Source organism: Pongo abelii, chromosome 4 (assembly GCF_028885655.2).
Source record: "Pongo abelii isolate AG06213 chromosome 4, NHGRI_mPonAbe1-v2.0_pri, whole genome shotgun sequence".
NCBI lineage: Eukaryota > Metazoa > Chordata > Mammalia > Primates > Hominidae > Pongo > Pongo abelii.
In genome coordinates, this window is record NC_071989.2 from 185,249,563 (window position 1) to 185,275,964 (window position 26,402).

General features: G+C 48.2%; 1 protein-coding gene across 8 annotated transcripts in view; it reads left to right on the forward strand.

Moving 5' to 3' along the window:
* Positions 1 to 16,087: 16,087 nt before the first annotated feature.
* FAM193B (family with sequence similarity 193 member B) overlaps positions 16,088 to 26,402 on the forward strand; it is a 35,269-nt gene continuing 24,954 nt past the window's right edge. For 3 of the 8 annotated variants that reach the window (XM_024246998.3, XM_024247000.3, XM_024246999.3), the window contains exon 1: positions 16,088 to 17,175. In XM_024246998.3, coding sequence (XP_024102766.2) covers positions 16,966 to 17,175 — 210 coding nt within the window. In that variant the 5' untranslated portion in view covers positions 16,088 to 16,965. Of the gene's footprint in view, positions 17,176 to 17,215; positions 23,913 to 26,402 lie in introns of those variants that run through there. The other 5 variants (XM_054556282.2, XM_063724415.1, XM_024247006.3 and 2 more) reach the window with 5 other exon arrangements.

The window sequence follows — 26,402 nt, forward strand, 5'->3', positions numbered from 1 at the left end:
CCGAGTCCATCCAGGCTGCTGTAGCAGAATACCATAGACCGCACATCCGAGTCCATCCAGGCTGCTGTAGCAGAATACCATAGACCGCACATCCGAGTCCATCCAGGCTGCTGTAGCAGAATACCATAGACCGCACATCCGAGTCCATCCAGGCTGCTGTAGCAGAATACCATAGACCGCACATCCGAGTCCATCCAGGCTGCTGTAGCAGAATACCATAGACCGCACATCCGAGTCCATCCAGGCTGCTGTAGCAGAATACCATAGACCGCACATCCGAGTCCATCCAGGCTGCTGTAGCAGAATACCATAGACCGCACATCCGAGTCCATCCAGGCTGCTGTAGCAGAATACCATAGACCGCACATCCGAGTCCATCCAGGCTGCTGTAGCAGAATACCATAGACCGCACATCCGAGTCCATCCAGGCTGCTGTAGCAGAATACCATAGACCGCACATCCGAGTCCATCCAGGCTGCTGTAGCAGAATACCATAGACCGCACATCCGAGTCCATCCAGGCTGCTGTAGCAGAATACCATAGACCGCACATCCGAGTCCATCCAGGCTGCTGTAGCAGAATACCATAGACCGCACATCCGAGTCCATCCAGGCTGCTGTAGCAGAATACCATAGACCGCACATCCGAGTCCATCCAGGCTGCTGTAGCAGAATACCATAGACCGCACATCCGAGTCCATCCAGGCTGCTGTAGCAGAATACCATAGACCGCACATCTTAGTCCATCCAGGCTGCTGTAGCAGAATACCATAGACCGCACATCTTAGTCCATCCAGGCTGCTGTAGCAGAATACCATAGACCGCACATCTTAGTCCATCCAGGCTGCTGTAGCAGAATACCATAGACCGCACATCTTAGTCCATCCAGGCTGCTGTAGCAGAATACCATAGACCGCACATCTTAGTCCATCCAGGCTGCTGTAGCAGAATACCATAGACCGCACATCTTAGTCCATCCAGGCTGCTGTAGCAGAATACCATAGACCGCACATCTTAGTCCATCCAGGCTGCTGTAGCAGAATACCATAGACCGCACATCTTAGTCCATCCAGGCTGCTGTAGCAGAATACCATAGACCGCATATCTTAGTCCATCCAGTATAGCAGAATACCATAGACTGCATATCTTAGTCCATCCAGGCTGCTATAGCAGAATACCATAGACCGCACAGCTTATAAAGAGCATACATTGGTCAGACGCGGTGGCTCACACCTGTAATCCCAGCACTTTGGGAGGCCAAGGCAGGTGGATCACCTGAGGTCAGGAGTTCGAGACCAGCCTGGCCAACACGGTGAAACCCTGTCTCTACTAAAAATACAAAAATTAGCCAGGTGTGGTGGTAGGCGCCTGTAATCCCAGCTACTTGGGAGGCTGAGGCAGGAGAATCGCTTGAACCTGGGAGGTGGAGGTTGCGGTGAGCTGAGATCGCACCATTGCCTGCCATTCTCCTGCCTCAGCCTCCCAAGTAGCTAGGATTACAGGCGCCTACCACCACGCACAGCTAATTTTTTGTATTTTTAGTAGAGACGGGGTTTCACTGTAATTACAGGCCTGTGCCACCACACCTGGCTAATTTTTGTATTTTTAGTAGACGTGGGGTTTCACCATCTTGGCCAGGCTGGTCTTGAACTCCTGACCTCGTGATCCACCTGCCTCAGACTACCAAAATACTGGGATTACAAGTGTGAGCCACTGCACCCGGCCATTTTTTTTTTTTTTTTTTTTTTTTTTTTGAGACAGAGTCTCGTGTCTCGCTCTGTCACCCAGGCTGGAGTGCAGTGACGTGATCTCAGCTCACTGCAATCTCTGCCTCCCAGGTTCCAGCGATTCTCCTGCCTCAGCCTCCCAGGTAGCTGGGATTACAGGTGCCCACCACCACTGCCGGCTAATTTTGTATTTTTAGTAGAGACAGGGTTTCACCATGTTGCCCGCCTCAGCCTCCCAAAGTGCTGGGATTACAGGTGTGAGCCACCCTGCCCAGCCAATTTTACTCTTGAAATGAATGCTTCTCTGCTTTCATTTCAGAAAGCCATTGGGGGGAGTTGGGGAGGAAACAACTGTATGACTGGGAGTTCTCACAATTAATTTCCACATAGAACACAATGTTTATTAAAGGGTAAATAAAAAATAATAATGATTTGAAGCATACATGTATATTATTAAAACTTATCTGCCAGGCATGGTGGCTCATGCCTGTAATCCCAGCAGTTTGGGAGGCCTAGGCGGGAGGATCACCTGAGGTCAGGAGTTCAAGACCAGACTGGCCAACACAGTGAAACCCCATCTCTACTAGAAACACAAAAATTAACCAGGCATGGTGGTGTGTGCATGTAATCCCAGCTACTCGGGAGGCTTAGGCAGGAGAATTGCTTGAACCCGGGAGGCAGAGCTTGCAGTGAGCCAAGATTGTGCCACTGTACTCCAGCCTGGGTGATACAGTGAGACCCAGTCTCAAATAAAAAACAAACAAACAAACAAAAACTTATCAGTAACCCCAGCAATTGTTTATATTAATAACTTAGACCAACAGAAGCTGGTAAAATACTTCCCTGGGGAGTGTTTCATCAGTGACACTGCTTAGAATTACCAGCACTTGATGATGATAAAAAGAATGCAGACCAATTTTTAGTCAGTGTTATTGTTTTTAAATTCTCTGCAGACACATCCCCGACTGCCTGTATGCTGCACAGAAGCCTCACTGCCTGTACTTGGTCAGCTGCCGCCATCTTTACAGAGGAAAGAGCGTGTGCAAAGGCCCTGAGGTGTGAGTATGGAGACCAAGTAAGGCAAGTGCCTGGGATACAGCGCGAAAGGGGAAAGGAAGAGCTCAGGAGGAGGAGGGCATCCAGTAAGGATTCTGGCTTTCACTCTAGGTGATATGCAGGTCTAGCTAACTCCAATTTTCACAGTCTGATGAATAATTGTCCAACAACTAATAATTGTCCAATAATGATTATATGATTGGCATACTCCTGGGTGCATCTGAGTAGCTGGACAGCCAGAGGACTCGCCCCTGGGAGATAAAGGTATCACTGATATACGGGATATCATTTGCCAGATGAGACAGTGAGAAAATGCCTCCTCCAAGATCCAGGCTCTCTGAAGGGCTATCTTATCTGTGAAAATCCTCAGCACTACAAGGTGCCCTCCAAGCAAGGATTTTTAGAGAAATGTTGTCACTTTGTAAATAGCTGTGAAGATTTATCTGCAGAGGAAAAGGTAACCAGGTTAGTTTCTTCCCATCTCCCCAAGCGATGCCCCTCTTCTGGGACAGAAAATGAGGGAAGGCTTTGAAATGGGGGAAAGGAAGCTACTCCCAAACTGGCTGCAAATGCGGTCCAGCCTAGCATCAGAGAACCTCTGGAGGCTGTCACAGGGAAGAACTGCTTTTCCTTTCAAGGAGACAGCCAGGGCAAGCCAGATCCTGGGCCCTACTACTGTTTTCTCCCTTCCCAGAGCCACTGACAGTGGCAGAAATGAAGAGGACAGAGCCCCAGCTTCCCAAGGGCACTCCAGCTGCACCAGAAAAGCACCCCCGCCACCCCACCCTGCTTCCCTGCTGGACCTCTGACCACACCGTGGGGCCCCAGCAGCAAAAGCAGCCAGAGAAAAACAGAGTGCTTCCGGGGCTTCTCCAAGCTTTCCAGGGTTCTATCCTGCAAAAGCCTCACCCAACTGGCCAGGCACCTGAGTTGCAGACAGTGCAGGGAGGTAAGGAAAAAAAGACATTCTTGGAATGGTAAATAGGGCTCCAGGCCAATTAATATGAACTTTTTTTTTTTTTTTTGAGACGGAGTCTCGCTCTGTCGCCCAGGCTGGAGTGCAGTGGCGTGATCTTGGCTCACTGCAAGCTCTGCCTCCCGGGTTCACGCCATTCTCCTGCCTCAGCCTCCCAAGTAGCTGGAACTACAGGCGCCCACCACCACGCGCGGCTAATTTTTAGTATCTTTAGCAGAGATGGGGTTTCACCATGTTAGCCCAGATAGTCTCGATCTCCTGACCCTGTGACCCGCCTGCCTCGGCCTCCCAAAATGCTGGGATTACAGGCATGAGTTACCGCGCCCGGCCTGATGTGCCTCTTTCTCCTGGCCCTGAAGATGTCCCTTACTTCCTTTGAAGCTGAACAATGCATCTACATTTTGTATCATATTTTGTGTCTGGAGTGGAAGGACTCCTCTTCCCCTCTGTCTTGGCTGGAGACAACCTCCCTTGGGTAGCCGGCCTCCAAGGTGGCCTCGATGATTCATATTTCCTAGTGTTCATGCTCCTGTGTTATCCCACTTCACACTGAAGAGGGTAAGTCTGTGTAACCAATAGGATGCGGAGAGGCCCACACGGTGAGGACAGGGGCCTCCCACCAGCAGCCTGACTGCGCCCTCATGGGTGTGGCTCCTCCAGCTCCATCAAGCCTGCAGATGGTTGCAGTCCCCAGTGACATCTTTCTTTTTTTTTTTGAGATGGAGTTTCTGCTCTGTTGCCCAGGCTGGAGTGCAGTGGTGCAATCTCGGCTCACTGCAACCTCTGTCTCCCGGGTTCATGCAATTCTCCTGCCTCAGCCTCCCGAGTAGCTGGGATCACAGGTACCCACCACCACACCCAGCTAATTTTTGTATTTTTAGTAGAGACGGGGTTTCACCATGTTGGCTAGGCTGGTCTTAAACTCCCGACCTCAAGTGATCCACCCGCCTTGGCTTCCCAAAGTGCTGGAATTACAGGCATGAGCCACCACACCCAACCTTCGAGTGACATCTTGCCCTCACCTTTCATGAGAGATGCTGAGTCGATCCACCACCCAGCTAGGCCACTCCCAAATTCCCAGCCCGAAGAAACTACATGAAATAATAAATGCTTATTTTTGTTTTAAGCCACACTAAGTTTTGGTGTAATTTGTTACTTACACACCTCTTCTCTCCAATTAAGTATCCTTCAAAAAACCACCCCCTCACCTTTATCCAGACCCCCTGTCATGGGCACTCTGGGTGTGAGATCCTATGCGGGGTCCCCATTCCCTGCAGATGCTCCTGGGGTGGTCTTCAAGCCCATTGGAATTCATGTCCCTTGCAGACCATGAGAGCTCTTGTCTCCTGGCCCGACTCTAAGCCAAGAGATATCAGTGGGACCAGGAAGTGAGTGGGTTAGGTGACCAGCAGATTTCCCATCTGCACTCTGCCCTAATGAGAGTGACTTCCTGCTGGACCACGCATTTTCAGATGTGTAGGTGAGACCCTTCTTAATGTCCAGTGATGAGGACTCATTGTTCCTATTTGGTTTGCCTATTTCAGTGGGCGCTCAGAAAAGGCTATGCATCAGAAGCACGGATGTGGAGAGCCATTTCAGAATGGAAACTACTGAAACCCTCGGTTACATTATGACATCTATTAGAAAATTCACTCTGGGGCAGTGCATGGCAGGGCTGGAAGGTATAAATGTCTGGAGGCAGGGGGCCCTGAGATGAGGCTGTTATTGTCCAACAGAGCGGTGATGACTTTGCTATCTTTCCGTAATAAGTCATTTTGTTAGCTGACCTTTTTTCTTTCTTTTTTCTTTTCTTTTTTTTTTTTTTGATGGAGTCTTGCTCTTGTTGCCCAGGCTGGAGTGCAATGGCATGATTTCAGCTCACTGCAACCTCCAACTCCTGGGTTCAAGCGATTCTCCTGCCTCAGCCTCCCAAAATGCTGGGATTACAGCATAAGCCACTGCACACAGCCTTGTTAGCGGACTTCTGACGGGCAGGCTGCGTTAGTTATTGGAGGCACTGAGAACCACACACCGCATTTCTATTTTTTGAGAGGGAGTATCACTCTGTTGCCCAGGCTGGAGTGCAGTGGTGGGATCTCGGCTCACTGTAACCTCCACCTCCCAGGTTCAAGCCATTCTCCTGCCTCAGCCTCCTGAGTAGCTGGGATTACAGGCATGACACTGTGCCTGGCCACACACCACATTTCAAGATGCCCTGGCCTTTAACTCTGTCTGTGCCAGGCTCTTGTTAGGGTGCTCTTGTTTTTGGACACCCTACTGTATGTGCCAGGCACTGTGCTAACGCCTCCATTTATATCTCACAATGCCATAAGATACTCTTTCTGTTTGTTTGTTTTTCAGATGGAGTCTCACTCTGTTGCCCAGGCAGGAGTGCAGTGAAGTAATCTTGGCTCACTGCACTCTCCATCTCCCAGGTTCAAGCCATTCTCCTGCCTCAGCCTCCCAGGTAGCTGGGATTACAGGTGCACGCCACCACACCCAGCTAATTTTTGCATTTTTTAGTAGAGACACGGTTTTACCATGTTGGCAAGGCTGGTCTCGAGCTCCTCGTCTCAAGTGATCTATTCACCTCGACCTCCCGAAGTGCTGGGATTATAGGCGTGAGCCACCGCACCCAGCCAAGACACTACTTTTATCCCTATTCTCTAGATGGTGAGACTGAGACCTAGAGAAACTGACCAGACTTTCCTGGAGTCACGCAGCTAGCAAGTGGCAGAGCTTTTAACTTAACTGTCTGACTCCCAAGCCTTTCCTCTACAATGTACAGCAGAGTGAGTCCACAGATGGCTTCAAAGAAGAAGGCACCCTTGACCTGGTCCTTGAAGGATCAGTACAAGTTTATCAGCCCTGGGAGGCTTAAGGGAGAGAATCCAGAGAGTTGAGCACATCGAAGTTGTAAGATGTGGCTAAAACCCAGGGTTCAAGGTGGAGAGTAATGGGGAAAGATGCTGCTGTCAGTCAAAGTCTAGAAGGAAATACCAGGCCTGGGCTGAGCGTGGTGGTTCATGCCTGTAATTCCAGCACTTTGGAAGGCCAGAGGCAGGCGGATCACTTGAGGTCAGGAGTTTGAGACCAGCTTGGCAAACATGGCAAAACTCCATCTCTATTACAAATACAAAAATTAGCCGGGTATGGCGGCACATGCCTGTAGTCCCAGCTACTCAGGAGGCTGAGGCAGGAGAATTGCTTGAACCCAGGAGGCGGGGGTTGCGGTGAGCCAAGATCTCGCCACTGCACTCCAGCCTGGGCGACAGAGCGAGACTCTGACGCAAAAAAAAAAAAAAAAAGAAAAAATACGTGGCACTTATTCTTCAGGCAGGGGGCCTCCTGAGTTGTTCTAATCAGGGGTGACAGGGCCAGACTTAGTGTTTCAAGACAGCACTGGGAGCAGCATCAAGACTGGTTTGGACAGTGGTTCACCACAGTACTGTGTTTGAGAATCACCTGGAGGTTTGTAAAAAAAAAAAAAATACCTGAAATCCACCTCAAAGTGTCTGATTCAGTGGGGCTGGAGAGTGGCCCATGGATCTGCATGTCAGTCAATTTTCCAAGTTTTTCTGACACAAGTGGTCACTTGAGGAAACACCAGTAATCTAGAAGGGAGAAGAAGCAAGGAGATTAGTTACCAAGCTGCTGCCAGAAGTAAATGATGAGTCCTGAACTTGAACAGTGGCAAGGAAAATGGAAACAGCAGGATAATGTTTGTCAAATGTTGCCATTTGTTTTTTTCTCTAGTAATTCACGTCTGCCCTCCCACCCCTGCTTTCAAATAGCTAGTCCATTCTGTGCTCATTGCACCTCAGGGGCAGGACATGACGGTGCAGAAAACAGAAACAAGAGTTCTGGTTATGATGCACTGGACTTGTTTCAACACAGGTGTGGGGAGAGAAGGTAGAGGTACAGATGAATCAAATAGGCCATGTGTGCCAGGCGTGGTGGCTCACACCTATAATCCCAGCACTTTGGGAGGCCGAAGCAGATGGATCACCTGAGGTCAGGAGTTCAAGACCAGCCTGGCCAACATGGTGAAACCCCGTCTCTACTAAAAATACAAAAAATTAGCCAGGCATGGTGGCACGTGCCTGTAGTCCCAGCTACTTGGGAGGCTGAGGCAGGAGAATAGCGTGAACCCGGGAGGCAGAGCTTGCACTGAGCCGAGATCGTGCCACTGCACTCCAGCCTGGGCAACAGAGTGAGATTCTGTCTCAAAAAAAAAAAAAAGTGGCCATGAGTTGATAACTGCTGAAGCTGACTGATGGTTGCATGGGGACATGGGGATTTATTATGGAATTCTGTCTATATTTGTCTATGTTTTAAAGGTCTGTAATAAAAATATCTTTAAAAATATTTCTGGATTTGGTTTCAAAAGGACTTAGAGAAAACAAGTCTCAGACATAGCTGAAAAGTTCCAAGAAACATCAAGAGCAAGAGGAGGGGGAGGAAGGATTAGGAGAGATGCCTATTCCTCACTCTTTCCAGGTGGTAGGGCCCCACAGGCCTGCTACTTCTGCACCGTGGGGAGAAAATGAATCCTCTGATCAGTGCGTCTGGAGAGTCGGGTGCATGATCTGCTCTGTTCTGCCCTTCTTCCTCTTGGGATCTCCCTGCCTGCAATGGGTCCACGCCCACTGCCCCTACAGGGATTCTGAGAGGGAGGCCTACCCAGTCCAGTACTGCCACGGCTCAGGGGCTGCGGAGGGTGTCTGCCTAACTTGGGGGTTCAGTCATCAGCCCACACTGAGCAACATGCTCTGACCTGGGGCATGACTTAGTTGGTAATAAGGTTGATATTGCGACTCCATCTGCCTTTCCTTTGCTTCATTTCCCAGTGTGTTTAGAACCCTGGTCAGGGAGACAGGGCCATCTCTTGAGGGTCTTCCAGAGACCCCAAAACAGAGGTTTCTGGAGTCTAGAGAAAAGGAAGGAAGGAAGTGAAGAAGAGAATGGAGGTAAGTGACAACAGCACCTGAGGGGCCCAAAGAGGGGGCACAAAATCCAAGAGCAGAGGGAACTTATCCCAGGAAGCAGGAACAGTCAGCATGGAAACGCCAGTGAGGTATGTCTAGGAGAAGACCTTAGATAGCCTCACCCAGATTCCCACAGGCAAGAATGGCTGGAGGAGGAAAGCCAGCTGTGGGGAAGAACGAGCCAGGTCTCAGCAACAACCAGTGGGGACCAATGACCTCTCCATGAATGCCTGTGGGGACAGATGATACTAAGAACTAGATTCCCCCAACACACACACTCATAAGGCTCTGAGCCCTTATGCACAGCCTCAGGGAACCCTAAATTAGCTGAGATTAAATTTCTGTCACTCCAGCAGAGTGCAAAGTGGAAATTAGGTGGAGTTATAGAAAACTTTATATTTCTTGCACACATGGGTTTATGAACACAGATTCATCCTAGCCGGAGTAAATATTTTGGAAGCAGAATCAACAAGACTCAGAGGTCAGATGATGATGGAGTGGTGAACAACAGGAAGTCTCTCCTCCCTTATTTGGGAGGTTTGTTTCCTAAACACCCCAGACAAATTCAGGTTCTTCAACACTGTCTGTGATGTTTTATTCCTTCCCCTGGTGTTGTTCCCTCATAGGGCCTTTAGTATAGGTTTAATTGTTCTTGCCCAGTTAAGTAATGATCAGGAGTAATTACCATTTACTTTAATAATGCAATCTACTTTACTAGCAATTTACTATTTGTAGAAAAAGAGTATCTGTTAAAAATTTACCATTAAAACTTTTAATAATAGTTACTATAACATTTAGGCCTGGAAAAGATCAAGGCAAAGTCCAGCATGATTCACCTCCCCAGAGGGCCTCACCTGGATTTCCCTATTTCCTTCTTCCTCTGTGCCCCAGCGCCGTCACCCTAGAGGAAGGTCCAATCTCACCCTGGGATTCAAGATCCCTCACACTGACCCCATCTCTCACCCTCTGCAACCACATTTCCTCTCCTCTAAACTCCTTTTGCCCAAAGGTGCAAGCCCATTCTCAAGGTTAGAAGGAGGAGGACTGAGGAAGAGGGGATCAGAGTTTGTTTCCTCCCTCAAAAAGTGCTAAGAAATCCCTCTGTCTGGCTGAGGTCCAACTGCAGAACTCAAGGAGAGGAAGGGGCTTGGATCTGCTTTCCTCTGGGATGAGGGGGATTGGACAGATGGTGCTCAGTGACTTCCCTGGGGCTGGCTGAAGCACACACCTGTGAGGCTCATCAGCACCGAACATTACCTGTGCCGACGGGAAACAATGCTGAGAGGGTAATCTAGTTCACATTGCCCTTGCAATTTCCCCTTCCTTTCTCTCCACGCGAGCAACTAGGGATTCCATGCCTGTTGCCTTGGAAGGGGAGACTAAGTCACAGGGTGGAAAGGAGGAGGCCTTGCAAACCATCCTGGATTTGGGGTTCCAAAAGCCCAAGCACTTAGTGGCTTTCAAAACTTTTACTTGCAGTGGCGTGGTGGTTCATACCTGTAATCCCAGTACTTTGGGAGGCCAAAGTGTGTAGGGTCCAGCCCCACAGGGTCAGTGGGTTTTTCTCCCCGTGTGCGGAGACGAGAGATTGTAGAAATAAAGACACAAGACAAAGAGATAAAAGAAAAGACAGCTGGGCCCGGGGGACCACTACCACCAAGACGCAGAGACCAGTAGTGGCCCCGAATGCCTGGCTGCGCTGTTATTTATTGGATACAAAGCAAAAAGGGCAGGGTAAAGAGTGTGAGTCATCTCCAATGATTGATAAGGTCACGTGAGTCACATGTCCACTGGACAGGGGCCCCCTCCCTGTTTGGCAGCCGAGGCGGGGGGAGAGAGAGAGGACAGCTTAAGCCATTATTTCTGCATATCAGAGACTTTTAGTACTTTCACTAATTTTGCTACCGCTATCTAAAAGGCAGAGCCAGGTGTACAGGGTGGAACATGAAGGCGGACTAGGAGCATGACCACTGAAGCACAGCATCACAGGGAGACGGTTAGGCCTCTGGATAACTGCGGGCAGGCCTGACTGATGTCAGGCCCTCCACAAGAGGTGGAGGAGTAGAGTCTTCTCTAAACTCCCCCAGGGAAAGGGAGACTCCCTTTCCCGGTCTGCTAAGTAGCGGGTGTTTTTCCTTGGCACTGACGCTACCGCTAGACCACAGTCCGCTTGGCAATGGGCGTCTTCCCAGACGCTGGCATTACGGCTAGACCAAGGAGCCCTCTGGTGGCCCTGTCCAGGCATAACAGAAGTCTCCCACTCTTGTCTTCTGGTCACTTCTCACTATATCCCTTCAGCTCCTATCTCGGTATGGAGCTGAAGGTTTTTCCTAGGTTATGATTGTACAGCAAGGATTATTATAATACTGGAATATACAGTAATTGCTACAAACTAATCATTAATGATATTCATATATAATCATGTCTATGATCTAGATCCAGTATAACTCTTATTGTTTTATATATTTTATTATACTGGAACAGCTCGTACCCTTGGTCTCTTGCCTTGGCACCTGGGTGGCTTACCGCCCACAAAGGTGGGTGGATCACTTGAGGTCAGGAGTTCAAGACCAGCCTGGCCAACATGGTGAAACTCTGTCTCTACTAAACATACAAAAATTAGCCAGGCGTGGTGGCACGCACTTGCAATCCCAGCTACTTGGGAGGCTGAGGCAGGAGACTCACTTGAACCCGGGAGGTGGAGGTTGCAGTGAGCCGAGATTGTGCCACTGCACTCTAGCCTGGGGGACAGAGCAAGACTCCGTCTCAAAAAAAAAAAAAACTTTTACTTGTATGTCCCCTAAAAGCAGTTAAAAACTTTTACGTGTATGTCCCCTAAAAGCAGTTAAAAACTATACAATTTATGTAGCTCGTCCTGTGTCCTGCAACATAAATTATAGTGCCCAGTGCAAAATGAAAATGTGGGCCCCTTGTTCAAACATTAAGAATTTCAAGGCTGGGCACGGTGGCTCACGCCTGTAATCCCAACACTTTGGGAGGCCGAGGCGGGCGGATCACGAGGTCAGGAGATCGAGACCATTCTGGCTAACACGGTGAAACCCCGTCTCTACTAAAAATACAAAAAATTAGCCAGGCGTGGTGGCGGGCGCCTGTAGTCCCAGCTACTCGGGAGGCTGAGGCAGGAGAATGGCGTGAACCCGGGAGGTGGAGCTTGCAGTGAGCCGAGATCGCGCCACTGCACTCCAGCCTTGGCAACAGAGTGAGACTCTGTCTCCAAAAATAAATAAGTAAATAAATAATAAAGAATTTCAAGAAAGTGACAGCAGAGCATCAAGCCAGGCACATAGCCCTTCTGAGTGTGGAGCCCTATGTGTTGGCACAGGTTATGTATCCAGGAAGCCAATCCTGCTCTCACATGTTAACATGTAAAAAATATATGTTTAAACAGTTACACGTGATATAATTTCACTATATTGTGCATTGTATACTTGTTTTAAATATATTTTATTTTCATTATTTTTATTTTTTTAAGAGATTTTTATTTTTTTAAGGCGTCTTGCTTTGTCACTCAGGCTAGAGTGCAGTAGCATCTTCTTACCTCACTAGAGCCTCGAACTCTTGGGCTCAAGGGATCCTCATGCCTCAGCCTCCCTAGTAGCTAGGACTACAGGTGAGTGCCATCATGCCCAGCTAACTTTTTAATTTTTTGTAGAGATGGAGGGTCTCACTATGTTGATTGGGCTGATCTCAAACTCCTGGCCTCAAGTGATCCTTCTAGCTTGGCTTCCCAAAGTGCTGAGAGTACAGGCGTGAGCCACTGCACCCAGCCTTTATTTACTTCTTACAGATACAGGGTCTTGCTTTATCACCCAGACTGGACTGCAGTGGCAGTGATCACAGCTCACTACAGCTTTGAATTCCTGGGCTCAAGCAAGCCTCCCAGCTCAGCCTCCTAAGTAGCTGGGACTACAGGCACATACCACCATGTCAGCTTTTTTTTCCTTTCTTTCTTTTTGGAGAGACAGGGTCTTGCTTTGTTGCCCAGGCTAGTCTCAAACTCCTGGCTTTAAGTGGTCCTCCCACAGTGTTGGAGGTACAGGCATAAGCCACTGCGCCCAGCCTGTACTGGGCTTTAAATATATTTTCTTCCAGTTCTCAGAGCAGCATAATAAGCTAATTTAATGCATGAGAAATGTTTGTCATGACTGCTCATCAGCACTGAATGGATACAAAATGTGATACTTCCGTACAATGGAATACTATTCTGCAGTATAAAGGAATGAGCTATCTAAACACGCTACAATATGGATGAATCAAAATAATTGTGCTGCAGGAAAGATGCCTGGCAAAGCAGAATACATACTGTATGAAAATGCAAAATATTCTGTAGAAACAGAAGGCAGATCAGTGCTGCCTGGGGAGAGAGGAAGAAGTAGGAGGGAAGGATTATCCTCTGGGGAAACCATACAGTGGAATTCTCCCCAATGGCGTGTGAGTAAAAGTGATGTATATTCATTTCTGAGTACAGCTCATAGAAATGTCCCATACAACCCTCAGTCTATTGCCTTTCCCATCCTCTGGATGGATGAAGAGGACTTCACCCGAGGTGAAGGCAGAGCCACAAGATCCAAGGAGACTGGATCCCTGAGTGACTGCAAAGTCCCCTTCAACAGGCATTGGACTGCGACACAAGGAAGACGAGATCTAAGGTGTTAAAACTCTTGCTATGTGAGGTTGGTTTGCTACAGCAGCTAACTAGTCCTAATACATAGTCCAAAGTAATCACCCTGCTAGAAGAGAGCTGAGTGTGCCCCTCAGAGTAAGGTTCCACACAGGGGCTCTGGCTGGTTCCTGCAAATAGGACTCAGCACTGAGAGTAGATTGGTCAGCTAGCCTCGGGGAGGAGACAGTCCAAAATGCTGAGCCAGTTTTCTCATGGAGCCATTGAATAAGTCCTTAAATAGCTGGGAAGAGACAGTCTGACAGCCACAGAAGGGGCCATACTGCCCATCGGGCTTTTAAGAGGTTCTTTTGATGAACGTTCATCTGGGACACAAATAGCCTTATGTTCTGAAGCCATTCTGGGCAATCTTTCCACATCTGTCATCCTCAGAACTTCCTGTCACTAAGCCTGCAGTCTTTTTTTTTTCCCCAAGTCCCTCAACAACAGAGTAAATCATGATCCAATGGCCAGGAATTGATGTGTCTTTATTTCAGGGTCTTTGCATGGATTTCCCTTTTCTATGCCTTTGGGCCCTATCTGAGGAAGACTAGAACACTCTAGCAATTTGCTTCTGGCTGGAGCCAGCACACCATGCAGAGCCATCTGCAAACTGGACTTTGGATTTTTCTTCCTTAGTCAACTCATCATTAAACCGTTCATGAAACCACTGATCCAGCTTGAGGGATGGAATGAAGAAGAGGGTGGCAGGAGAGGAATGTAAGTAACTTGCTCTGGCAACCTACTTGTGCTTTAGGACTTGCATGGACCCAACCCACACATGTCACTTCCTCTTGATGACAGGGTGTTGTTGAGCACCCCTGATTTTATGGCTGAGTAGATCAGATAACACTCAGTTCAGGTCACGTGGTCACCTGGTATGCCAGGATCAGGCATCCAATTTCACCAGACCCCTGAAGCAAGCCAGGAGCTACTTCTAAAATGGAGTATAACTATTTGCTGAAGGAAAGCATAACTTTGCTCCAAAATCCAATGCTTGAGTATTAAGACCAAACCCAGAACTATTTACTCTGCAGCCTGGTCCAGTAAGAAAAGTTTCTCTTTTTGTATGATCCTGCCTTAAAGTTGGCAGCTTTCAAGTGACCCAGTAACTGGTCAAAATAACGTACCTAAATACAGGCCGGGCACGGTGGCTCACGCCTGTAATCCCAGCACTTTGGGAGGCTGTGGCAGGAGGATCAGGAGGTCAGGAGTTCGAGACAAGCCTGACCAACATGGTGAAACCCCGTCTCTACTAAAAATACAAAAATTAGCTGAGCATGGTGGTGCGTGCCTGTAATCCCAGCTACTCCGGAGGCCAGCAGGAGAATCACTCGAACCCAGGAGGCAGAGGTTGCAGTGAGCGGAGATCCCGCCACTGCACTCCAGCCTGGGCGGCAGAGATTCCATCTCAAAAAAAAAAAATAATAATAATAATAATAATAATAATGTATCGAAATACATCTGTGTTACCTACCAAGTCTAAAGAAGCCCCAGCCCAAGTATTGCACCTCTTCCTTGGTAGGGAGTGTGATCTACAGCAGCTTTTCCTTCACTTTGTGCGAAATAGCTCAACATATCCCAGACTCCTAGATGGCTTACTGAGACGCCCCTATATATTTGTGAGATTTATTATGCATCCTCTGGCACACACATCATGCCTTACCAAACCATCCAGGATATCTGTTATGGTCCATCAAGATGATGTCATCAGTGCCTCGGTAGATTAGCCTGATATCCATTAGAATGGAGATTTAGTAAAAAAATCCCTGTAAACTGGCAGGGTGCAGTGGCTCCACCTGTAATCCTAGCACTTTGGGAGGCCGAGGTAGGTACATCACCTGAGGTCAAGAATCCGAGACCAGCCTGGGCAATACCGCAAAACCCCGTCTCTACTAAAAATACAAAAAAATTAGGGGGAGTGGTAGCACGTGCCTCTAATCCCAGCTAATCTGGAGGCTGAGGCATGAGAATCCCTTGAACCCAGGAGGCTGAGGTTGCAGTGAGCTGAAATTGCTCCACTGCACTCCAGCCTAGGAGATAGAGTGAGACTCTGTCATTAAAAAAAAAAAAAAAAAAAAAAAAGTCCCTGTAAACTAAGTGGCTGGGTCCAGAGCGTGACATACCCTGAAGCAAGACAGTGAGGGTTTACTGCTGCTCCTGCCAGATCAATGCAAGGGACTTCTGGTGTTTGATACAGAAGAATAACCATTGACCAGACCTCTTGTTGCCTATTAGAGAACAACAACTGTGCTGATCTGTCCCAAGAAGGACCACATCTGGAAGAGTGCCTGCAGTTGGGGTTCTTACCAGAATAAGTAAGTTTATCATAATGCTCTGTTGTTCTTCAAGGCCGTCTCTCTTCTATTCTGGCCAAACTGAAGAGGTAATGGTGATGCGATGGGACTCACCCTGCGTCTTTCAAATCTTTGATAGTGGCATTAATCCCTGGGTGAGATAAGGTACTATTTTTTATTTATTTTCTTGGTAGTTAAGGAAAGCTCCAGGGCCTTCCATGTAGCTCTTCCTTTCAAAATAGCCCTTGCCCCATGGGTTAGGAAGCCAGTGTCAGGATTCTGCCCCTGTTGATACCGATAGCAACTCTGCATATAACCACAATTTCAGAGTACATAGCCCAGGCATGAGACAGACTTCACTCAAAACTTTTTTTTTTAATCTGTGCCATGTGCATGTATTATACAGTATATTCATAAAAAGAAAAGGGGGAAAATTCCATTTTTAACAAGTAAATACATAATTATTAAGTTTTAAAAATTCTCCTTTGTGTACCACTCCAAAATCCTCTCCTGCACATACTATTTTTTTGGAAACACCTAGTCGTCTCATCGTTATCACACCGGTTGTAACTATGTACCTACGTGTCTACCTTCCCCATCAGACTCGGGAACAAGGAGTCGGGTCTGAGTCCCACTGTCCCAAGCACAGAACGCTGGACTCCCAGTAGACCATATGTTGCAAATAAAGACCTTCGTCCCTTTCAACTCAGGCCGTCCACGAGCCCAGGAGTTCCAACAAAATGATGTACAGCAACCTTTGCAGGCCTTTCTGTTGCCTCAACATTTCTCAGCTGCAAAATGGGAATGATCCGTACCTGCCTCGCTGTGCTGTCGGAAGAAGTCTGACGATGGGTGTGAAAATATTGTAACATTATAGAAATTAATTCACTCATCCATTTAACAGGCAATTATTAAGTGCTAGGGTGGTGTAGCGCGATTACCACCGCGTTACACGCGTTCCTCCAGCAGGTTGCATCCTTCCCGTCCCGCGTAGGGGGGAAGGGCGTCTCCCCACCAAGTTTTTCTCCCACGGAACTCCGGGTGGTGACCTTATTCAAAATGGCGCAGGCTGCCTCGGGAGCTAGTGCGGCGGCGCGGACTCCGCGTGCCCTCTGACCTGTTGGCAGCAGGCGGAGGGGGGAACCGGGCGCCGCCATATTGGCTGTTGTCCTGTGAGGGGAGCGGTAGCGGCGGCGGCGGCGGCGCGGCGTGTGGAGCGAGGGAGCGGCGCGAGCGGCGGCATGACTCGGAGGCGGAGCAGGCCGAGCGGCGGTGCGGGCAGGCGCGAGCGGGCTCGGGCCGCGGGGCCGCAGAAGCCCCAGGCGCCCGAGCCCCCGCCGCCGCCAAGCCTGGAGGCGGGAGCGGGTGCAGGCCCCCCGGAGGCGCCGGCGGAGCCCGACCACGACGGCCCCAGGGAGGATGACGAACCCAATCTGGTTCCCGGCCCGCAGGTAGGAGCGAGCGAGGAGACTTCGGCGGCTCGGGCGCTTTCACCTTCCCCGAGCGGGAGCGGGAGTGGGGCGGGGTTGGGGATGGGCCATCCTGCCGCGGCTGGGGCAGCAGCCTTCCCCCGGGTCCGGCGCCGAAGCTTTCTCCCCCGGGGCGGGAATGGAGGCTGGACCCCTCTCCCCAAAGCCGAGGCTCGGTCCGCGCCCCTGCGGCTAGGCTGAAGCTGCTCCCCTCTCCCCGCCGCCTCCGGGCGTTCTGGCCGTACACCCACACTGGGACTGGGACTGGGCTGTGATCCCGAGGCCGCAGCTCCGCGCTCGGCCCGCCACCTCCCCCGGGCCCACCTGCTCCCTCAGCCACAGGCCATCGCGGGGCTCTGGGACTGGACGGCTGCAGCCTCTTCCCTCTGCCCCCGGGAGCGGCTCCACTCCGTCCCCTGCAGCGCCTGCAGCCGCGGCCCCCTCAGCAGCTGTGTCTCCTGGCGCCTCCTCGCCATACCCAGCAGAGCAGTTGGAGCAGACAGCCAGGCTGCCCGGAAGAGTTTTTGGTGGGGTTTCTGCATTGAGGTGGAAACCCAGCAGAACCTGCCCTTTCTTCCCTCCCCTGCCCCGCAAGGCAGCCCACCCCGACCTTGAGATCCCGGGTTTGGAGAATCCTGCTGAGAGTAGGAGGATTCCCCAAAGCTTCCAGCTTGCCACCTGGAAGAAGGTCACTTTCTTTTGAGCAAAGGAGATAATGGGAGGTATCCTGCCAATGTTCACTGAGAGGCGGGGGTGACATGGGCCACGGTTGCTCTGGGAGGGTTGTGGCACTCGGGGCTGGGTGGCTCTCCCTAAGCTTGCTCTGACGAAAGAGTTTTGAGTTGGTCTTTTGGCTGAGCCTGCCCAGGAAGGCAGGCTCCTGCAGGAGTCTTGGAGGGTCGGATGCGGCGCCGGATGAGGATGAGGCGTGGCGGAAGATGCGTTTGGCTCTGCAGACACTGCATCGGGCAGCAGGGGACTCTGGGAGGCTGGTGCAGCCAGAAGGCATGGCTCTTGACAGCCTTCTAGTAGAATCTCTGGAATTGTGCATGTGAGTGGGGTTGCCGTTTGGGGTACCTTCCCACAAAGCCTCCCCTGACCTCCCCAGTTGCGTCAGGTGCCCTCTCTGTGCCCACAGCCCTCTGTGCGTCCCTCTGGTAACACTCCCCTTCTGTGATGAAACATTCTGTTGATATGTCTGTTGCCTGCCCTGGACTGGGAACTCCACAGGGGCACAGGCTATGCCATCTTTCTCTGATCTTCTACGCCTCGCCCAGGGCCTTGGTAACACAGAGTAAAAATAACTAGGTGAATGAGAGAAAATGAATCAGTCCAGAACCCGTGCTTATTGTAACCCAGTTTTCATGCTGATTTCCTTTGTGTCTCAGATCACAATAAGGTTTTTAATTAATGAAAATGTCACCACTTATTGAGTGTCAGAAGCTCCACCTTCATCCCCATCCCCATCTCCTATCCTAGGCTGACACTGCTTCCGTAGGAGACTCCCCAGGTTGGACCCCCAACCCCTACTGGGTCCAGCTTCCAACCCCGAGGGTGCTTCCCCCACTAGCCTACGCTGGGACCCCCGTGGGAGTGCTGTTATCCAAAAAGGGAGAGTGGGAGAAGGGAGAGCCGGAAAGCTGTTGTCTTTTCATCCCATTCAGCAGACCATAGAATACTTTAGGGTCTCTGCCACATAGAGATGCCAAAAAGCTTGGATGATGGCTCAACCATTCAGTTTTTATTGAGGACACAACTTTGCCAAGAGCTCTAGGTTTCATCAATTTCTTTGACATCTAGGTTCCTACCATGTTCTTACCTACTCCACTGCTTGACCTGCTGATTCATTTATTTGTGCCAGGCACTTTACATACCTTATTCTAATCTTCCCACCTACCCTGTATTTCTCTGCAGCGTTTAGCACAAATATGATGAATTGACCATTGATGTGATTATTTGTTTTTATTTGTGAACTCTGCGAGTTGAGGAGCCATGTCAGTCACCATTGTACCCCTGTGCCTGGTGGTTAACAAATACTGCTCAACAAACTGGAGGATATAAATATTATTACTCCATTTTTCAGATGAAGAAACAGAAACTCAGAGCAACTAAACATTTGCCCAAATGACTCCAACTGTAGGTGTCAGACAAAAGAAAAGAAAAGAATAGAAAAGGACTCTTAGGTACTTTGGGGGATTTTCAACAAGGCATTTTTTTTTTAAACTGTAGCCCCAAAGAAGGGAAACAAACTGGTAAATTTGGTTCTAGTTATGCCCCACTTTGACCGGGGGTGGGGTCTGGAAGCAGGCTTTTGTGCCCTGGTGCAAAGCACCTAGTGTAAGGGTAGGGTTCAGTCATTGCTCTGCCTACAAGCGTGTCTTTGGTGAGGAACTCTGGCTCCCATTGCCACTCATAACCCTGTCTTACATATACAGAGTGGATAAGGAAGATGAAACTCAGTGTCATATACCAAACTGAATCCAAAGGTGGCAAATAAGACCACTTCCAGTCCACAGGCTTGTTGTAATGCCCCAGCTCACATATTGTTTTATTTCTGTTTTTATTTTCATTTGAGCCAATATTTTAAAGATCAAAAGGTTTCCCACACATTTGGATTTGGGGCTCTTTTTTAAACTAAAGATATGGTGATGCTGGGTCCACTTTTCCACAAGGCAGTAGTCTCTGAGTAGCATTTGGCCCTTTTAGACAGCATATGCTCCTTAGGCCTCTTCCGGTTCTTTCCAGGCCCCTTCACTCATTGGCATAACCTGTACACATTTAAAGCAGGACCTTGAGTTTAACTGGGATCCCAAACGGCTTAACTTTCAATTGTTTCAGGCCACTAAACCACATTGATCTGTTTCCTAACAACCCAAATCCTCGTTTATAGCACAAGAAGGCTGAAACAATTACTACCTTATTAGCAAAGGAAAACAAACAAACAAACAAAAAACAAAAAGCAAAGAACAACTGAAAAAGCAATTGTAGGAGGCAGTGGAGAATAGTGTTTAGAGACTTGGATTGAATTCCCAGCTTAGCCTGCTAGCTTTGTGACTCTGCAAGTTGCTTCTCTCTGACCCCATCAAGAACTTCACAAGAGGCTTTGGTGGCTCGTGCCTATAATTCCGGCACTTTGGGAGGCTGAGGCAGGAGGATCTCTTGAGGCCAGAAGTTTGAGACCAGCATTGGTGACATAGTGAGATCTCTGGTTCTATAAAAAAATAAAATCAAAACTTAGCTGGGCATGGGTTCACACCTATAGTCTCAGCTAGTTGGGATGCTGAGGCAGGAGGATTGCTTGAACCCAGGAGTTAAGTTACCCAGGACTTCAAGTGCACATCACTGCACCCCATCCTGGGGGAGAGAGGGAAACCCCATCTCCTTCTCTTAATACTTCACAAGAGAAGCAACCTATGTAGCAGCTAGTACATAGAAGTGCCTCACCTAAGAGAGGAGGCAGGAGCTGTGCCAGGTGGCCATACAAAGCCTGAGTGTTCTGGCCTATTAGCTCTGCTAGCTGTCTTTCATCTCTCTTGGACCACTGAGTTTGTAATCCAGCGTACACTCAATAAGCCTCCAGGAGACTTGCTAGGATGTAAACCAGCAGTTGGTGAGGAGAGGTGAGCTCATCCTACCCTTCCCCACCTCTTGTTCCCCCCACATCGTCCTCTGGGACTTTGCCCAGTCTAGTTTAAAGGGACTCTAGGGATCCGATTCTTCCACTGCTCCCTCAAGAAGTTGGAGCAGATGATTAGTCAGTATCTTTAATAAAACCATCTCATTATGTTTAATTCACTCAGCAGATATCAAAACAACCTCTGTGCCAGGACCTTTATTTGGGGTGCACAGATGGATAAGATAGTTCCTATCTTTGGGGACCTCCCCCTTAGAATCACTGCCTGCCCAGCCTGCACTACTTCCATTGTCAGTAGGAGGAAATGATACTGAGGGAATCCTTGCCACCTCTGGTTCTTCTTTGTAAGCCAGTAGAGACTCACTATATAAAAATGTCAAAAGACCTTTGAAAATGAAGACTTACCCACTTAGGATTTTAATTTTTTTTTTTTAATTTAGAGATAGGATCTTGCTATGTTGCCCAGGCTATCCTCAAACTCCTGGACTCAAGTGATATTCTCCTTAAGCCTCCCAAATAGCTGGGACTACATGTGCATGCCACTACACCCAGCTGAGTTTTAAATTTTTAATTTCTGATATCAGATAGATGATCCTAACACCTTTACTTACTTCATCTAGAATTTTTTAGAGCAGGGTCTATGTTTTAATTTACTTGGGGGATATATATTGTGTGTGGTCCTTATATACTCAATACATGGCTGTTAAAAATTATAATAAGTAAGGATTCTACCACTTTGTTCTTATCTGCCCCCACAACTGGGCCAGGCTGGCAGTTATTCATTTAGGCCAGCCATTCGCATGCTGTGATGCCCAGTTTTATTTCACATGGCATTTATTGTGCAGACACTAACCGATCCCAGCTCTGTGCCAGGCCTAGGCTAGCTGCGCATGCAGAAGTGAATCAGACATAGTCCCTTCCCACAAGGGGCTCATAGTCTAGAGAACGTGTGTATAGTAATTGCAGTAATGCTAGAAGGAGGTACAGCATCGGCTTCCTCTGAATAAAGGTTCAAATCCTGGACCCTATTAAGTGGCCTTTGGAAGTGTTTCAGCCTCTTGGTTTGTTTTCTCATGTATAAAATGACAATCCAGGCTGGGCGCGGTGGCTCATGCCTGTAATCCCAGCACTTTGGGAGGCCGAGGCGGGCGGATCACAAGGTCAGAAGATCGAGACCATCCTGGCTGACACGGTGAAACCCTGTCTCTACTAAAAATACAAAAAAATTAGCCTGTCATGGTGGCGGACACCTATAGTCCCAGCTACTCGGGAGGCTGAGGCAGGAGAATGGCGTGAACCTGGGAGGTGGAGCTTGCAGTGAGCCGAGATCGCGCCACTGCACTCCAGCCTGGGCGACAGAGCGAGACTCCTTCTCAAAAGAAAAAAAAAAAGAAAAGACAATCCAGTCTTACACGGTTAATGTTAGGGTCCAACAATGCTTAACACAAGTGGTAGCTCTGAGTATTGTAGATGTTTGGTGTCGGGGTTGCCCAAGACATAACCTAGAGGAAGATGGGTCAGAGAATGCTTCTCAGAGCTGAGTCTTCAAGGTTGTGTAGAAGTTCTCCAGAGGACAAGGTGGGAGAAAGGAGTCTAAACAAAGGAAGGAACTTGTACAAAGACCCAGGGCGAGCACCACTCATTTGGAGAGTTGGGAGAGATCTGGCTGAAGGGGCTAGCAGGGTTCTTGAAAACCACACCAAGAGGTTTAGGCTTTATCCTGTAGGTGGTGAGGAATCAATGAAAGGTTTTAAGCAGGAAAGAGAACGTGATGTGCTTCAATACATTCTCTGATAGCATGTGAGGAAGTAATTCTCAGTAGGAGAGACAGCTGTGATTGCTTGATTCCACCTCTCCCTTGCCCCAACCTAATAATCATCAGATCCCCTGTGCTTTGCTGGACCCTATCCCAGACTTACAGAATCGATCTCCAGGTCTGGATCCCAAGTATCTATTGTTGAATTGTCCCCAAATAACTCTGACATGTGGCTGGGTCTGGGAACTGCTGAATTGAGGGTGCCAGGGGGATCTTTGAGGAGACCTAGGGTATTCTTCAAACAATGGATTTCCCAGGGAGGAGCTTTTCCATAAACAAGAATAGAAACAACCTTCATTTAAAACAGAACAAAAAACCTTCCCCCAGTTCTGATCTATTAATGATATTTGCCAACTGCTAATCTTCCATTGTGTATCCAGACACTTACCTGTGCCTATTCTGTGCTACAGCCTCTGCTGAATGACTGCAATACAGTGACTTGTGGGACACAGGCTCTGCCCTTGAAGAGCTCACAGTATTGTGGAAAGGACAGATTTCAACCACTAGAATATATATGATAAGCTCTATTCTAAAGATATGTTTTTAAACAAAAGAGTGTTAGGATATCCCAGAGCAAAGCCAAGTTCATTCTTCCTATGGACTTAAGAGGATGTAACACCCAGATCGAGCCTAAAAGAAAGAGCAGAGAGAGGCAGAAGGAACAGCATATGGGAAGGTGTGACTACTTTATGTATTTGGTCCTTCTTGGCAGGATGTGCAGAAGTAGAGAAGGACGGAGGAGAGGCATGCTGTGTCTTGGGAAGGGCCCTGTGTTTGTGCCTTCGGTTCTGTGCGTGTGAGCCTGCCTTCATCCTTCAAACTCTGGGTGGCTCCCAGCACAGCAGCTGCATGGTTGTGCAGCCTGTGGGCCAACATGCTGCAGTCCATCTCCCCTTCGTTCTCCACCAAAGGCCCTTAGCTCCCTTTATTATTTCCTCCTCCATGCTTAGGATGCTTAGCGCAAGTGGTAGCTACGAGTAGATCTATCTACTGTGAAAAATGATTGTAGGGAAACTAAAGCAGAAAGAAGGGGCTGGTGGAACTGCAAACACTGAAGGTTTTATTAGGAAGTTATAGCCGGAAAACAAGGAGCTGGGGGTTCAAAGAGGCCTTGAAGTCACTTGTCTAGTGCTTCTGTCCTTTGCTTCAAGAAATAAATTTGGTTTGGGCAAGTCTCACTTAGTAAGTTTCCCTGTCATTTCTTCCAGGGCAGAAGAGGAAAGAAACTAACGGGTATTGCGCACCTACTTTGTGCCAGGCCCAGGCCAGGTACTTTACCTAATTTATTTCCTTCTGTCCTCACAATTCTGTAAAATATGGTTTTATTCCCATTTCATAAATGAGGAAATTGAGGCTCAAAAAAATTGAGTAATATTCCAAGATCATATTCAAAGCGACAACTGGGATTTGAACTCACAACTGTGTGTCTCGTCCCCAAAATTCATGCTCTTCCTCCTCCATGAGTAACGTGTGCTTGGGTTAGAGTAGCAGAGTGGCAGTTTGACCTGAGGATTCAGGTAAATCTGCGGCTTGCGCCCTCCTTGTGGCTCATTGCACCCAGGAGGCAGTTCAGCGGATGAGCTAGCCTTGTGGGGATATTAAAACTGAGAAAGTTTTAGGGTTAAGGTCACTAGGATCAGAGAGACTCCCTCCCAACCGAGCTTGTACAACCAGAAAGGATTCTCCACTGACTAGTCTTGTAGTGTGAAACAGCTGTTCTACCTCATGGAAGGGCCTGAGCCCACAGCCTGCATGGAAGTTTGGGTAACAGCTCCGGGGCACTGAGGTGGGGTTGTGTCAGCTCTCTTAGAATTAACTGCAGCTCTGATTGTCAGCACTAGAATAGTCTGAAATTCTTCTCACTGATTGCCCTCTCATCAGTGGCTCAGAGTGACTCATAGCATGTTGGGAAATGCACTGGTTTGGCTCTGTTTTAAATTCTGCCTTTGTGTTGAACAGCTGAGACATGAGCCAGATGGGCTTTAAGCTTTCATTTATTCATTCAGTGAATGCCTGCAATGTGCCAGGCCCAAGCCAAGCCTAGGTTCCTGGGCATACTTAAATGACCAAGGTCCACACCCTGCCCCCAGAGGGCTTACATTCTACCAGGAATTTAGGAACAGACAGAATACATCTATGGCACATTTTGATGATGCTATACTAAATAGAATCAGTTGTGCTTAGCTTGACCAGCAAAAGCTTCACTGACCTTTGACCAGAATCTTAGGGGAATAGGAATTGTCAAGGGTAGATGTTTCCCAGCACTTAGCACAATTGGCAGGAGATAGGGACTCTGACAATGTTGAATGAGGGAATGAATGGGAGAATGGAAGAGTGAGTGATGATAACTATGACAATGAGTTTTTCTAGGCTGAGGATTAATCATTTTCTCTGCTTCTGAAAGGGAATTTTAGCTGCTGGTGTTGTCCTCTGCCTGCCTTGGTGACAGAGAGGCTCTTGGAGTTGGGTGCCTTGAGAGTAGAGTGCTCTAATGGGCCATTTCAAAATAGAATTTGGGACCTGTTGCAGGGCAGCTGGTTAGATACACCATGTGTCTTGGGGCAATCCTGTACAAACATACACAAACTCTGGAGATGAAAAAGAATCCATGGAATGAATGAGGCCAAGTTGAGTGCTGGAAATTCAATCCAGCTTCACAGTAGTCCTTGACAGCTGTCTGGTCTGGCAATGGGTTATTCCCAAATTGTGGACAGAAAGGCCAAGCTAGAAAATTGAGTCATGCCCCCAAAGAGCTATCTTTTATTTTATTTTTTTGAGACAGGCTGTCACTGTTACCCAGTTTGGAGTACAATGGTGCAATCTTGGCTCACTGCAACCTCTGTCACTTGGGCTTGAGCAATCCTCCAACCTCAGGAGACCCTTATGTATTCCTAAAAATTATTGAGGAACCCGAAGAGTTTTTGTTTGTGTTGTTTATATCTATTGATATTTACCAAATTAAATATTAAAGCTGAGAAAGCTTTAAAATATTTTGTCACTAATTCATTTCAGAAAGACAATATTAAAGCTATCTTGTTAACATAATGAAAACTATATTTTCCAAAACAAAATTAGAAGAATGGCCAGGTGTGGTGGCTCATGCCTGTAATGCCAGCACTTTGAGAGGCTGAGGCAGGCGGATCACTTGAGGTGAGGAGTTCAAAACCAGCATGGCCAACATGGTGAAACCCTGTCTCTACTAAAAATATAAAAATTAGTCAGGCATATTGGCAGGCGCCTGTAATCCTAGCCACTTGGGAGGCTGAGGCAGGAGAACCACTTGAACCTGGGAGGTGGAGGTTGCAGTGAGCTGAGATCATGCCACTGCACTCCAGGCTGGATGACAGAGCGAGATTTCATCTTAAAAAAAAAAAAAAAATTAGAAGAATGGTCTTCTTTTCATTTTTGCAAATTTCTTTTCATCTGGCTTAATAGACTAAAGCTGGCTTCTCACATATGCTTCTGTATTCAGTCTTTTGCAATACATTGTTTTGGTTGAAGTATATGAAAAAAAATCCAACCTCACACAAATATGTAAGTGAAAAAGGGAGGAATGTTTCAGTAGCCTTTCCAGATAATTTCCAGTATTGAATTTGAGCCCATATTAGTGAAGTCTTCATACTCATTTACATTAAAGTCTATTGGTCGAGCCAGTGCTTTGAACCCATCATACTTTGGTCATTTGGAAAATAGGCTCACTGGATTTTGCAGATCTTCCAAATGTTTTCCATTTCATTTTACAATGCCAAAAGATAACAT